Source organism: Mus pahari, chromosome 6, assembly GCF_900095145.1.
Source record: "Mus pahari chromosome 6, PAHARI_EIJ_v1.1, whole genome shotgun sequence".
In the NCBI taxonomy this organism is placed as follows: domain Eukaryota; kingdom Metazoa; phylum Chordata; class Mammalia; order Rodentia; family Muridae; genus Mus; species Mus pahari.
Genome location: NC_034595.1, coordinates 86,860,345 through 86,875,873, shown reverse-complemented (window position 1 = coordinate 86,875,873; position 15,529 = coordinate 86,860,345). Strand labels below are relative to the sequence as shown.

The following is a 15,529-nucleotide window of genomic DNA, read 5'->3' as shown; positions in this document are numbered from 1 at the left end:
GGAGAAGGAGAAGGAGAAGGAGAAGGAGAAGGAGGGAAAGAGAGAGAGAGGAAGGGAGGGAGGGGGTGAGAGAGATAGTTCACCATGCTTCAGAGGGAGAAAAGGTGACCAGCCACGTGAGCTCTCCGGCCTGTGGCCACTCTCACAGGCAGGCGGTTGATCAGCAACAAGATGTAACTGAGCAACTAAGTTGAGGGCAGATGGAGAGGTGCAGAGCTAAGAGTATTGATAAGGATGCACTTCTCCAGGCGGGGGGATAAGGAGCGCCCACCAATTGTGACAAAAAGGCAAGTTGAATCTGAGTGACATGTGTGTCTGTGATTTTTATCCCTGGATTCAAGGGACTCTGGGTGGGGGCTGGTAGCACAGTCTTTTCTCAGAGCTTAGGTGGGGTAGCAAAGCTACAGTTAGCAACCACTCCACGTGGCAAGCAGTGGATTTGAGAATGGTGACCTCGCTGAGGTCCTGACAGGGCCCAATGGCAAGGGACGAGGCTCCGAAGCTCTGGCTCTGACATGCACCGGCCAGGTCCCCGTGACTGTGGCATGGCATCAGTGAGTGAGCACAGCCCAGAAGCTCTGAGCTGTGGGAAGGGGAGGAGGGAAGCAAGCTTTGCATTGATATAAACACCACTTTTATCATGTTGATGTCTTGTACAGGGGTGGGGGGGGTGGGGGTGGGGTTCATAGAGCAGCCTTGAGCTCGAGCCTGGGAACAGCACTCTACAGTGGAGGGGCCCCAGGCACCCGTTTCTTACCTGTTAACAAGGTCGTACAACTCTGGCATCGTTTTTGCCCTGACGAAATGCTGAGTTTTGAAGCCATTTTTCTTATCAAGTAGGTAGAGTGGATGGAACCACTCCAAGAGCGAGTGGTAGAGGCCGTAGCGTATGTTCCTTGAACAGAAAAACACAGCAGCAGCTGGCATTAGGCACAGGGAAAACCATTTGCTTTAAGAAGATTCAGAAGCCGGGCGTGGCGGTGCACGCCTTTAGTCCCAGCACTCGGGAGGCAGAGGTGGGCGGATTTCTGAGTTCGAGGCCAGCCTGGTCTACAAAGTGAGTTCCAGGACAGCCAGGGCTATACAGAGAAACCCTGTCTCAAAAAATCAAAAAAGAAAAAAAAAGAAAGAAAGAAAGAAAGAAAATTCAGGCTGGGGCTGGAGTCAGCACTTTGGAGGGGGATGGGTCAGGAGTTAAAGGTCATCTTTGACTACCAAGTGGGCTTGGATGCCAGCCTAAGCAAGTTGAGATCTATTATTTAATTTTAATAATTTATTTCACACACATACATTTTTGAGACAGGGTCTCAATATGTAGCCCTGGCCAGTCTGGGACTGGCTATGCAGACCACGTTGGCCCCAAACATCTACATGGCTCTGTCTTCTGAGTGCTGGGACTAAAGGCATGCACCGCTATCATCTCCTTCCTTTATTTATGGTACTGGGAATCATCTGTGCTAGGCAAACATTCAGTCACGTGCTACATCCCCATCTGTATTAAATACTTCTTTAAAGAAGCAGAAGAAAGGAGACTAAAGGTCCCTAACTCAAAGAAAAGACAGGATTAAGGATCTAGAAGTGCTAATTGCCCTGATTTGCTCATGGCACACTGCACAAATGTCACACCGTGGACCCAGTCCCTGGCTTCTCCCACATACTGGAGAAGGCTCTGTATTGCAAGTTCTCCCATGGAAATCCTTCGCAAGCTGCAAAGTTGACAGGTGTCTTGTACCCTAGTGAACTTTCTTTGGACCACCTTTGTTTGGTCCTGTGAAAAGCACCAAGTCTCAAACTCAAAGTCTGGGAGCCCATCTGCTCTCTGGCTAAATGACCCTAGCAGGCAAACAAGGGGACCCAGGCTGGCTCTCTGGAGGGCTGGATGGGGAGATTGGTGGAGTCGCTGGCTGTCCATAAGATACTCACCTCTTCCGCACTGCTGCTCCCAACTCACCGACCAAATCACGGTGGGGCCCCACGTCCTTCGAGTTCCAGTTCCAAGACACAGGGCTTGGCCAGTTTGTGAAGCCTTCATGATGCTTTGTGGTCAGGACGACATACCTGCAGGCATCAAAACCAAATGAGAACAAAGGAGTCATCGGGCAATGTCCACAACCACAGCCTTGCCCGGCATGCCTGAGAATTTTAACACTGTCGGGCAGATCTTGATGAGAGGATAGGCCCTTGGGATGAGTCACTTTGACAACCGTGATGATGTTTCTACAGTGATAATATCCCCATGCAGGTATGACTCAATGGATGGAAGCACTGGAGGTCCAGAGGTGGAGGGGAGGCAAGAGAAAAGCTGTGCTTCTTAGCTCTCAGGCTCAGCCCTCTGGGAATAAGTGATGAACCTGTTTCAAGCCTGTGCCCTGTTCTATTGGCAAGAGCAAAAGCAGACACAAGCACCTGCTCGGTTTTTAACCAGTATTGTAAAATTAACTGTCACTTAAGGTGACAAAGGCTCAAATATCTGGGACTGAAAAAAATAAGTGTTGAGATAATCAGTTCATTCAATATATCACTTACGTTTATAGGAAAAGATAGCATATACATGAGATTTCACCACTAGCTGGTGTAGGGGCCCCTGGACTTCAGGGCAGTATCTTAGGTTCACACAAACAGTCCTTCCTGCAAAACATCTCTTTCCTCTTTTAAAAAGTCCTTCTGAAACATAAAACCCCTTCCCACTCAACAAGCAAATAACCATGTCCTCTGGGTACAGCTTGCAGAGCCTGGGTGCAATGGTCACATGAGCTTTCTGGAGCTTTCATTTCCAGATCGTAGATCTGCAGTGTAGGACACCAGGCTTCTTCCTCTCTCTGGGCTAGTTAACCCCGTTGTCCATTAACCAGGAAGTCTGGAGAAAGGTTGGAACTTTTTTCATTTGTAAATCACGGCTCTCAAGATGGCAAGAAGACAAATTTCTGTTCCCTCAGGCCTTTTACTTGGCCAAAATACTAAGTGCCAGCTATACACAGCCTTTCCCTTCAGTAGGAGAAAACCTAACGTCCAGAGGGAACAGAAAGTTGGAGTTAGTCGGGTGTGGTGGCGCATGCCTTTAACCCCAGCACTTGGGAGGCAGAGGCAGGAGAATTTCTGAGTTCGAGGCCAGCCTGGTCTACAAAGTGAGGTCCAGGACAGTCAGGGTTACACAGAGAAACCCAGTCTCGAAAAAAACAAACAAAACAACAACAACAAAACAAAACAAAAGAAGAAGAAGAAGAAAAGAAAGTTGGAGTTTGGCAGAAGAATCAATGAAGAGAGTGGAGGACTGCACTAAGCCAGGAGTGGTGATCAAATCCCGCATCCAAAGTCGGCCAATATTTTCTCTGGCTTAGAGGGCCCTCAAAACGCACTTCCTCTGGAGCGCTTTGCCCAAACAACCCCCTTCCTCCTCTGGGTTCTGCTATAAGCAAGTGAGAAGAGAGGGAGACTCCAACAAAGAGCAACCCCAAACTCCCATCCTTCCTTCTCCCTTTAGAGGCACAGGGCTACAGGGAAGTCAGGCGGCATCTTTTTACAAGCTTCCACGGACGCTACACTGTAGCCTAAGGGGACAGGTCAGGTCCACAACTCAGGGCCACTGACAGGAATCTGGGCTGTGTTCCGGACCTTTCAAACGAGACACCGGTGTAGCCTGGCTCTAGTCTCTCTCCGCACAGGTGTACCACCCAGTGCTTTTCCGCCTTAACTTTTTTTTTTTTTTAAACTGATCCTCATCTGGAGTCTCTTCTTTAGCATCAGTGCTCCTTCCTCCGGGATGCAGAACGCAGGATCCCGGACCTTCGGAAGTCAGGCCAGCGCCTGCCTGGTCCCGCCTCGCGCCCGTCCCGCACTCACTTGGCCCCGGCAGCCTGGAAGAGTTCGGCCCACTGATCCGGGTGGAAGAAGCGCGCTGTGAACTGCGGTGCGAAGTCGGCGTAGCTGAAGCCGGGCGGGTAGTTTTCTGTCATGAACCGCTGGTAGGCCGGCATCCGATCGCCCTGCCAGTGCCACCAGAACCATTCACTGCCCCAGGCGGGCACCGAGAACACCCCCCAGTGCACGAACACCCCGAACTTGGCTTCATCGAACCAGCTCGGCAGTGGCCGCGAGTCCAAGCTCTGCCAGTCCGGAGTGAAGTGGCGCGGAGCCCGGGCCACTGCCTGGGCCGCAGCCAGCAGCAGCAGCAGCAGCATCCCTGAGTCCATCGCCCACCACTCACATTTCAGCTTCCACATCCCTGCTTCCGGGCCCGCACCGCCCCCCTCTTAACACGCAAGCGCCGGCGAGTGGCCCCGCCTCTCAGTAGCGATTGGCTTGGAAGGAAAGAGGGCGGGGTAAGGCTTGCTGTCCTGCAGATCGCCTGAGGCGCCGGCTCTAGAGCGCCCTCTGGCATTGAAAGGGAGAAAGACTTAAGGCGGAGTTGCTGGTTCTGATCTATTGAATTTAAATTCCGTAGACTCCCCTAAGGATTTAATTGCTGGGTTCCCCCGCAAGTGGGAAAGACCCAAGGTGTGGGGAAAACTGGGAGAAGTCCACGTTGTTGCACCAATCTTCAGGGGAAGGCTGAAGCCAGATCGTTTAATTTAGTGACTATTTAGGAGCCGTGGGTTCTCTGTGCTATACATACAGCCAGCAGGTGGCGCTTAGCAGATTGGAGCGTGGCCTAAGAGATTTAGAAACAAGGTTAGAAGGAGCTTTATGCAGAGGGAGAGAAATGGCTGCTGAAAGATTAAGGGCAGACGTGGTTATTTTGGCCTATCTTTTGTCCGTTGAACTTAACAAGAACTCTGAGGTACTTAAACATTTTTTTAAAATATTTATTTATTTATTTTATGTATATGAGTACAGCATTGCTCTCTTCAGACACACCAGGATCCCATTACAGATGGCTGTGAGCCACCATGTGGTTGCTGGGAATTGAACTCAGGGCCTCTGAAAGAGCAGTCGGTGCTCTTAACCACTGAGCCATCTCTCCAGCCCTAAACATTTTAGTTTAACTTAGAATTGTAACTTAAATTTATTTTGAGATAAGGAGGTCTCAACGAGCTCAGGCTGGCTTCGAACTTACAGCTACAGTAACTTTGCATTCCTGATCTTCCTGCTTGTACCTCAGGAGTGCTGGGATTACAGGTGAGGGATGGCACTGCCATTCCTGGTTTTAGGTGGTACTGACCTTTGAACCCAGAGATTGGCTCATGTAGGTAAAGCACTCTACTGACTGAGCACCTCAAAAACTTTGAGGGTCTCTCAGAAAGCTTAGTTAGCATCTAACTGAAGGAAACCTGACTCAGGAGTACATCTCTTGCTTGGTACACCGGAAGGCCTGAGCTTCAGTCTGGCACCACTAAATATGCATGCCTGACCCACACAGGGGACCACTGAGAGACCAGAAAAATTGAGAGTCAAGAGAACCCTCTTGCCCTGTGAAAATCTCTAAAACTCATTTGACCAGTCACCTAATTCTTCTACAGTCAGCACACACCCAGTGGTGTATGTGTGTGCCCGTAACTTCAGGAAGTATGAGAGCCACAAGTCACGTGGTCCATATGGCACAATGGTCTCCATGGTTGCAGAGATAACCACAGCATGTTAGAGCAATGAGAGGTTTTGATGCCCCTGGAGAACATCTTCTTTCCCACCATTCCCAATTTACAGAGAAAGAAACCAAAGCAAGGTAAAGGGCAGGGGGTTGCCCAAGATCACGTGATCGAGTGTGGGCCAAAGGTGGTGCCAGAATTCACAGCTGTGGAAACCATACCCCCGCCTCCTCTGTCTGGAACCTTGGAGAGACTGGCTTGTGTTGACAGAACCAAGCACTTCCTCCTTTGGGGAGTAATAAGGAAACAGCGTGTATTTTCTGTCTTTTCCTCCCCAAGTTGATGTTGAAATACAAACCACTAAGCGTGGCCGAATCAACTTCTTCCCCTGATCCTCCCAAATAGCGATTAGAATTTGCAGCGGCTTTTGATGCACAGAGCTTGTCTTGGGAAGAATAAAGTGAGATGCCATGACCTTCACAGAGAAAGCAACAGTCCTCTTGCAGAGGCATATGAGAGGGTGTATAGCCGAGTGCGCTGCCCTGCTTTATTACGGAGGCTGATTTTTCTTTGCACTGGACACCACCCTGTTAGTTCCTTTGGGCAACGGGGAAGTCCTGTCTGCTGGCTGGATCTTCTAAAAAGCCAAAGTATTAAATGTTTAAGAGTGTTTCCTTTCCCTGTGTCTGTGGTCCCCAGTGCCACCTACCCCTCTTACCACCAGCAGCGCCTTGAACCTCCGTCTGTTGGGACTGCAGCCTTTGCTGAAGGGCAAATGCGGGCACCCAGAGACACAGCATGGGGCTGTGGATCGAGGATGCCTAGTCTGCAGCGGGAAGGCTTCCCTCCCAACTCCTTCAGGAGTGTGGAAGAGGCCAGGGGGGCTGAGTCGAACATCACTAGGAACAGTCTAGGACTCAAAGAATCTGTGTGAAAATCTTGCTTTATACTGAAGCTAGGCTAGACTGGGATACTGCTATGTGAGACACAGCAAAATGTCACAAGGAATAGAGGTCTCTGGAGACTCTGTACCTCCAGTGAACCCGGCTTCCTTAGGGCCCCTAAGGACCTAAGGTCATAATGGCTTTCAAGGCTTATCAGGATGTCAAGAGGGCCCTTTCCCAACAAGATACCCTGAGCTGACAGCTCCTGACTCTGTCTGAAGGAAGTAACTAAACATCCTGGGTCCTAAGGGCATCATAATTCTTAACCATCAAGAGGCAAGGGTAGCCTGAAGGTGGAGCCTCCCATAGCTCTACAGCCACAGAGGATGAAGCAAGAACCAGAAGTAGCTGGTCTCTCTGTCTATCTTCAGCAGGACAGTCTAGAATCCACCCTATGGAAGACATGGACATCTATGAAGTTGTGGGCAGTGGCCTCACAGCTGGGGTACTCTAGATTCCAAGAGAACAGGTCCCTTGTCTTCACAGATCTCCTGAACCCTTTATTATCATCTCTGGAGGCCCCTCTGGCCTCTAGGTCTTTGGAGTCAGAAGGGTTTCCTGATTTGATGTGAACAGCGCCTGCCGTTCTTACAGGCCCCTCTCCACAGACTGGATAAGGTAGGCATGGCCAGGCCCCCTTCCAGCCATGAAACCAGCATTCCTTAGCAAAAAAGGGGCGCTGTTTCCATTACCCTAGAGCTGACTTCAGAAAGAATCCGGGTCTGGAACCCCTCTCTCCTCGAGGGAGTGAACGGACTTCTCTGACTCGGGTTGTTTCCAGTAGAAAGACAGGTGGTGTCAGCAGTTGGAGCAGCCTGGAATTCTGGCCGGCTCCGTGGCGGTTTTCACATCAGCCTCTGTCTCTGTAACTGAGGACCGTGGGGCTTCATCTTTCCCTTCTGGCCCGAGGCCCTGTAGATACTTCTTCCAGCTTATCAGGCAGTGCTGGGCAGCGGAGCGGATCTCTCCACTCCGCAAGGCGTAAATGATAGGATTGACCATAGAGTTCACCAGGCACAGCATGGAACAGAAGGCGAAGGCCTCCTTGACCTGGTCACTCAGCGTGGTGACCAGGCTGTGACCCATGAGAGCCAGTGCAGGGAACCAGCATATGAGCAGCACGGCCAGGACCAGGCCCAGAGTCTTGGCCAACCTCACGTCTAGCCGCATCCGAGCTATCCCGGGCACATGCCTGTCCTGGTGCTCAGCCAAGCTGGCTACATGCTGGTGGGCTTTCCAGAGAACATACCCATAGGTATAGATGATGCCGGAAAAGAGGATGGCAATGAATAGAAGCCAGCCCAGTAGGTAGTCGTTAGGGATCAGTGGGAAAAGCTCAGAGCAGGGACTAGGGCAACAAGTCCACCCCATGAGCGGCAGGTAAGAGATCAATGCTGAGAGGACCCACATGACACAGAGGGCCACCAGTGCCCTCCCACGGGTGACTAGAGCTTTGTAGGTAGGCGGGTAGCACAGACATAGGTAGCGGTCAACAGCGGTCAGCAGCAGGCTGCCCACAGAGGCCGTGAAGGTCATGGTCACACTGCCGATCTTCAGCAGGAAGATAGCGTTGGAGTCGACCCCGTGGAAGACGTGGAAGATCACAAAGTTGCAGGCGAAGATCACGCTGGCCAGGAAGTCAGCTCCTGCCAAGCTGCTGATGAACAGGTACGAGGGCTTTCTGCGGAGCCGCCGGGACGACAGGATAAGATAGAGCACGGCCACGTTCTCCAGGGCGCTCAGCAGCCCCAGCAAGGTGCACAGCACCGCCACGGCGATCTGCTGGCTACCGCTCAGGATCATGTACTCCTTCATGGGGTTGAACTCCAAGCCACCGTCGGAGCCGTTGGTCACTTCTGTCTCCCGGCATCCCGCCATGGACGGGCTTTGGCTTCTTCTACTGGAGCTGTCCCAGAAGACTGGGCTGTGGGCAAGGAGAAAAGAATCCTTGAATGTTAACAGGTGATGACGTCATTGGAGAGCTGACGCCAATCAAGCATTTACCCAGGTGCCGAAAATATCCATTTATTTTATTTTTAAAAAATTTTTTGGTTTTTCGAGTCAGGGTTTCTCTGTGTAGCCCTGGCTGTCCTGGAATTCACTCTGTAGACCAGGCTGGCCTCAAACTCAGAAATCTGCCTGCCTCCGCCTCCCACGTGCCGGGATTAAAGGTATGTGCCAACACTGCACCAGCACAAAGAAATTTTTTTAAGACTTATTTATTTTATTTATATGAGTACACTGTAGCTATACAGATGGTTGTAAGCCATCATGTGGTTGCTGGGAATTGAACTCAGGGCCTCTGCTTGCTCTGCCCCACTTGCTCCACCCCAAAGATTTATTTATAATTATATATGTAAGTACATTGTAGCTGTCTTTAGACACACCAGAAGAGGGCCTCAGATCTCATTATGGATGGTTGTGAGTCATCATGTGGTTGATGGGATTTGAACTCAGGACCTTCGGAAGAGCTCTTAACTGCTAAGCCATCTCACCAGCCCCCAAAATATCCATTTATAGTTAGCTGCCAAGCATTTAGCTTTTTTCTTCAAGCTAGGTCTTTTTGTTTCCAAACAAGCAGAAGTAACTTGCAAGATGTTTTGGTCTTTTGTTTTCTAAAGAGACAAATCCTGAAACTTCCTTTTGAAACCCAGGGGAATTCCTAGGGGCCAACAGCCAAGAGATCAAAATCTAGAAGTGGAACTAAAGATGTAGGGATATTGTTTTTCTTTATTATTATTATTGTTGTTGTTGCTGTTGTTGTTGTTATTATTATTAGTGTATGTGTACACACATGTGTGCTCACATGTGATGTGTATTGCAGGCATGAGTGTGCCACAGAGTGTGTGTGGAGGTCTACCAGGGGTTCTGGGATTTGAACTCGGGCCTTCAGGCCTCCCACTGCTCACTTCTACTCTCAAAGCCATCTTGCTGGCCAGATTCCCTTTTGCTTTTTGAGACATGGTCTCACGGGTAGCCTTGAACTCAAGACCCTCCTATTTCGGGTTTCAAAGCAACTGGGATTCCAGACAGGTATGCCACCAAACTTGGCGTATATCTCATTTTGATTTCTGTGTTCTTCTAGCTTTGGTAAGATACTAAAGGCTTAGTAACTGTTTGGGGATGGGAGACAATATTTTGGCTTCATCTCAAGTGATGGGAAGATAATCTCTAAACGATAAATATTTCATGAGGTGTGGTGGTGCATGCTTTTAATCCCAGCACTCGGCAGGCTGACATACTCAGATCTCTATGAGTTTGTCGGCCAGCCTGGGCTACAAAGGGAAACCCTGTCTCGAACACAAACCTTTTTTATACTTCTGTAGGGAACGTAGCTCAAACACAGCACTTGGAAGGTGAAGGCAGGGGGATCAGGTCAAAGTCATCTTTGGTTCTGCAAAACTCTGTCTTAAAAAATAACTGTACTAGATAAGATATAGAAGTCCCACTTATTTAAATATCACATAATGAATCATTTTTAATATAAGCATGTTCTGAATATGGAAGAAAAAACTTAGAACAAGTGAATATTGTATGAAGCATTATTAAACTTCATAAGAAAGAAAGTTAAACATCTCTCTAAAAAGACAATTTTTCTAAACAGGTAATGTGGGAATATTCTATCTAGGAGCCCATGAAATTTGAACTCATAAGCCTGGGAGTGATCAATGAACAAGCAAGAGTTCTCAGAGGTGTCAGCTGGTAGGGTTATGGCTCCCATTTGCAAGAGATTTATGCAACCCTTGGGTATATTTTATAAAGAATTAAAAGAAAGGACAGGTGGTGGTGGCACATGGCCTCTCATCCCAGCACTCTGGAGGCAGAGGCAGAGGCAGAGGCAGAGGCAGAGGCAGAGGCAGAGGCAGAGGCAGAGGCAGAGGCAGAGGCAGAGGCAGAGGCAGAGGCAGAGGCAGAGNGCAGAGGCAGAGGCAGAGGCAGAGGCAGAGGCAGAGGCAGAGGCAGAGGCAGAGGCAGAGGCAGAGGCAGAGGCAGAGGCAGAGGCATGGATCTCTCTGAGTTCAAGGCCAGCTTGGTCTACAGAGCTAGTTCCAGGACAGCCAATGCTACCCCAAAACTTCAAAACTAACTAACTGACTGACTAACTAACTAACTAACTAACTAACTAACTAAAGGCCAGAGGTGATTGAGATAGCTCCACAGGTAGAGAAAGACTCTTGATGTACTGAGTTTAATCCCTGGGCTTCATGTGGTAGAATGTAAATTGTCCTCTGACTTCCACGTGCATACCATGGCATGTCCCCCAACACACTGCCACACACACACACACACACACACACACACACACACACACACGAGAATAAATAAATGGATAAATAAACAAGTATAATTTTGTTTTACTGAGACAGGGTTTTTCCATGCATCTCTGGCTGTCCGGAAACTCACTCTGTACACCAGGCTGGCCCTAAACTCCCTAGTGCTGGGATTAAGGGCATGAGCCAAGGCTGCCCAGCTTTTTTTTATTTTCCTCTAAGACAGGGTTTCTCTATGTAGTCCTTGCTGCATTGGAGCCTGCTTTGTAAACCAGGCTGGCCTCGAACTCAGAGATCCACCGGCTTCTGCCTCCCAGTGTTGGGATTAATAAAGGCAATAAATATTATTTCAAAATTAACCCACATAGAAGGAGGAGGAGGACACCTGGTGACTGGGTCTGTGTCTCAGCGACTCAGGAGCCCTGTCTGGATTACTGACTGACTGAGTTCAGACCCAGCCCTGACAGCCTAGGGAGACCTTGTCTCAAAAATCAATGAATAAATAAATAACTTGTTGTCCATATGGAGTTCAAAGTCAGCAAGGGGAAATTTTATCTGTACCCAACAAACCAATCAACCGTCCAAAGTAAAACTGTCCTCTAAGAGACCTTTATAAAAAAAAAAAAATCACTTATCTTTTAGCAGGAGGAAATTCAGCATAGAAAGGAAGAGAGGAAGTCAGACACTGTAAGCTGATAAACCGATATATACATTTAATCTATTTTATTTTGTTCCTGGTTCTTATTTGTTCGTTTTTTATTTATTTGAGGCAGGACCTCTCTATGTAGACCAGGCTGGCTTTAAACTATTGGCATCCACCTGCCTCTGCCTCTCAAGTGTGCACCACGACAGCCTAGCTCTGTTTTGTATTTATTTATTTTTGTGGTGCTGGGGAATCAAATCTAAGGCTGTGCACATTCACAAAAGCCTTACCACTGACATATTTTTCCTTATTTTTATCGCAGAATAGACTCTGTGTGTGTGTGAGTGCATGTGTGTGTGTATGTGTGTGAGTGTGTGTGAGTGCATGTGTGTGTGTATGTGTGTGAGTGTGTGAGTGTGTGTGAGTGCATGTGTGTGTTTGTGTGTGTGTATGTGTGAGTGTGTGATTGTGTGTGTGTATGTGTGTGTGTGTGTGTGTGTGTGTGTATTTCCACATCCCTATGTAGACAGAGAAAATTTCAGTGACATGTAGGACTTCTGTTGTGTGTTTATGGGCAGCTTAGTCCACTGCCCACTGCAGTACACTGGGCTGCCTGAACATAAAGGGTTCACAGCAGTGCCCTGTGCTACAAGGGCATGTACCTGGGGCCGCTCTAGCCCCCAAACCCCACCCAGCTGGCCATCTGCTGCTTCTGGAGAAATGTGCCCTCTGACCTCTGGCTCCATAGCCCCCCGGGACTTGCCTTTGCTTCTCTGTCCAGTGGAGCCTTCCAAAGCCACCCTCTCCCCCATGCACAAGCCCCCCCAGCATGCTCTGCACGCATGGGCCCGTTTTACCTGCTGCCTGCCCCTCACCTACATCAATAACCGAGAGTATAGAATTTAATTTCTGCAGACTACTGCTCCTGGGGCTGGGGAGACAGAGGAGTTGGTAAAGGTGCCTCCCGGGCAACCTGAGTTGGAACCCCTGGACCTAAATAGAGATGGAGGGACAGAGCCAACAGAGCAACTTGTCCTCTGGCTTCCAGAAACCGGCTGTGATACTTGCACGCGCGCGCACGCACGCGCTCACACACACACACACACACACACACGCACACGCACACGCGCACGCACGCACATACACATGCATATACACACACATGCAGACAAAATACGTAAATAAATCTCTGATACAATTCAAGAATATTATCCCCAGTCATAACTTGATTTCATCCATATGACACTATAAGAATTCAAGTTGCAAGGGTGTTGGCTGGAGAGATGGCTCAGTGGACAGGACATCCTTAAGGACCTGAGTTAGTTCCCAGCACTCACATAAAACGTTGGGACTGGCCACACATACACCATAACTTCAGCACTGTCTGGAGCAGACAGAGGCTCACAGGAGTTTGCTGGCTGCCAGCCTAGCTCTGGGCTCCTTTGTGACAAAGGAGCATGTTAGACATCAGCAGAGCAGGACACACGATATCTGATACATGCATCCACACCTACATATACATCTCCCCCCACACACTGCTAATAAGTAAATAAAAATGAAATAAAATTTTAAACATTTTAAAAATAAATAAAAGTTTTTTTTTAAGTAAAATAAATAAATAAAAGTTCTAGTAAGGATTGCCAGGCATGGTGGCACATACCTATAATCCCAGCAATCAGGAGGCTAAGGCCAGACTGCTCTGTGCCAGGATCTAGTGAGTTCTGAGGCTGGGGCTGCTGTAAGTTTAATGTTGTATAACATAATGACTTCAAGGCCAGCTTAGACAACATAGGAAAACTCTTGTCTCAAACTACTAACTACCTACCTAACTGCTAGGGAATGCCTTACCCCAGTCAGAGTCAGCAGAGATGTTTGCTGGGTGGCCACGGCGGGTGCCTATGCCTCTGCTCACTCAGGCACAGCGCGGTCGCAGACAACTGTTACTGTCCAGAGTAAGGAAAGGAAATGCACGCATTTGATGGACATCCTAACAAGAGAACAACAGGATGCACACGGCAACAGGAAGCCCGGATCCCTGTCTCCACACAGATAGAGACATCCTCTGCAAGTCACATGCGTGCCTTCTACAAGATCTATTTCTAGGGCAAGGATGTGTTTGATGGTGTTTGATGTATAAGTAGCTGCTCTGGGTCCGACGCTGTCACTCTTGTCACATGACTTTGGGCAAGTCCCTCTTCTCACTTGTGAAGTGACAATAACAATACCCACCCATTCTTAAGGAGGCCAAGTGCACTAAGGACATTTGTTCTAGTTTTTGAAACTGGGAACTGGCGAGTTTTTTTTTTTTGATCCTTTCAAAATGTATATAAGACCTATCCAGCTTGCTGTAGTGGCACACACTTTTAATCTTAGCACATGGGAAACAGAGGCAGGCAGATTTCTATGAGTCTGAGGACAGCCTGTTCTATGTGGCAAGTTCCTGGCCAGCTACATAGTGAGACCCTGTCTCAAAAACAATTAATAGTACACACACACACACACACACACTACACGCATGGAGCTGGAAGAGATGGCTTAGAGATTAACAACACTGGCCGTACTTGCAGGGAACTGGAGCTTGGTTCCCAGAACCCAAATAGCAGCTTACAAGTGTCTTTAATTCCAGTTCTTCTGACCTCTGCAAACACCAGGCACACACATGGTACATAGACATACATGAAAGCAAACCACTTATACACATAAAAATAAATGTTTTAAAACTATTTTTATTATCTATCTATCTATCTATCTATCTATCTATCTATCTATCTATCTATCCATCCATCTATTTGGTTTTCTGAGACAGGGTTTCTCTGTGTAGCCCCGGCTGTCCTGGAACTGGCTAGGAGACCTGGCTAGGCTTGAACTCAGAGATCTGCCTGCCTTGTCTCCTTTAATACTCGTTTAGTGCTGAGATTAAAGGCATACACAACCACACCTGCCTTAACTAACTAACTAACTAACTATATAAACCTAATGCCTATACATCTTTTCAGGAGAAAAAAAAATTGATGTTTTATTTTTTATTTTGTTTTATTTATTATTATCATTGCTAGTACTTTTAGCTTTAAATTTTACTCATTTATTACTTATTATGACTACATGTATGTGTTACATATGTGTGAGCAGAGATGCTTGGGAGCCACCACTCACCTGTGTGTCTGGGGGATTGAAATCAGGTCAGTAGGCTTGTGTGCCAAGCCCTTTTGCCCATGGAGCCATGTCCTTTCTAGTCCAGGCTATTTTAGAACTCAAAATGTGTTCAAAGCCATCCTTGAACTTCTCCTCCTCCTCCTCCTCCTCCTATTATTAATTATTATTATTATTATTATTATTATAGGAACCAAATAACAGCCATTCCACTTTGAATAGCGGTCAAATAAAGTTTAAGTCCCCAACAGCTCCCTGGGGAACGGACGTCCTGGCTGTCAAGTTGAGACATTAATGCTAGGCAGATCACCCTGCCACCGTTGAATACCCCAATTAATGGGAGCAGGATAGGTGTACCTCAGAGATATGTTCCTAAGAACGTCCTCCATCCCTAAATCCTGACTGGTGGGGTAACTTGGCACAGATGATTGTGGATTTTGGGCTTAAAAACTCTAGTATTCAGTCTCAGGGTGGTAGATCAGCTGCTGGATCTGTTCTCGGGCCCTGATCAATCGGTGGCGGCCTGGATACATTGTTTTCATCTGTTTAAACCCTTACTAAGAGGAACGTTTGAAGAAGCAGTCAGCTCCGGAGTCTGTGCCATTGCCCTGCTGCTTAATTCAAAGAAAGATCTTGCTTTTCTGCACTCTAGTAACTGCTTGGGTTGTTTCGGATTTTTGGCGCCTAACATTTAGATTTTTGGAGACACACGTCTTGCTATGTAGCCTCCGCCAGGCCTGGTAATTCATCTTTCTCATCAACAGGTTAGTGATAAGAAAATGCTTCTAGGGCTGGTGAGATGGCTCAGTGGGTAAGAGCACCCGACTGCTCTTCCGAAGGTCTGGAGTTCAAATCCCAGCAACCACATGGTGGCTCATAACCATCCGGAACAAGATCTGACTCCCTCTTTTGGAGTGTCTGAAGACAGCTACAGTGTACTTACATATAATAAATAAATCTTAAAAAAAAATGCTTCTAAACCTTCACAGCCAGAGGTGT

At 48.0% G+C, this 15,529-nt stretch overlaps 2 protein-coding genes across 3 annotated transcripts in view; both read right to left on the bottom strand.

Annotated features, from left to right (window-relative positions):
- The window catches only part of Fuca1 (alpha-L-fucosidase 1), a 17,152-nt gene extending 12,910 nt beyond the window's left edge, over positions 1-4,242 (bottom strand). Inside the window, exons 1-3 of the mRNA XM_021200292.2 lie at positions 3,841-4,242; positions 1,924-2,058; positions 758-895 (exon numbers count right to left, since the gene is read on the bottom strand). Coding sequence (XP_021055951.1) covers positions 758-895; positions 1,924-2,058; positions 3,841-4,220 — 653 coding nt within the window. The 5' untranslated portion in view covers positions 4,221-4,242. The remainder of the gene's footprint in view (positions 1-757; positions 896-1,923; positions 2,059-3,840) is intronic.
- Positions 4,243-4,795: 553 nt separating this feature from the next.
- Positions 4,796-13,481, bottom strand: Cnr2 (cannabinoid receptor 2). Of its 2 annotated transcripts, none has more exons than XM_021200839.1 (2): positions 13,229-13,481; positions 4,796-8,390 (listed from the first exon to the last, which is right to left on the bottom strand). In XM_021200839.1, the coding sequence occupies exon 2, from the start codon at positions 8,342-8,344 to the stop codon at positions 7,265-7,267; it is 1,080 nt and encodes a 359-aa protein (XP_021056498.1). In that variant the 5' UTR covers positions 8,345-8,390; positions 13,229-13,481; the 3' UTR covers positions 4,796-7,264. The 2 variants fall into 2 exon arrangements, with proteins under 2 accessions (XP_021056498.1, XP_029395897.1); XM_029540037.1 differs by having other exon boundaries at positions 13,206-13,475.
- Between the last annotated feature and the right edge of the window lie 2,048 nt (positions 13,482-15,529).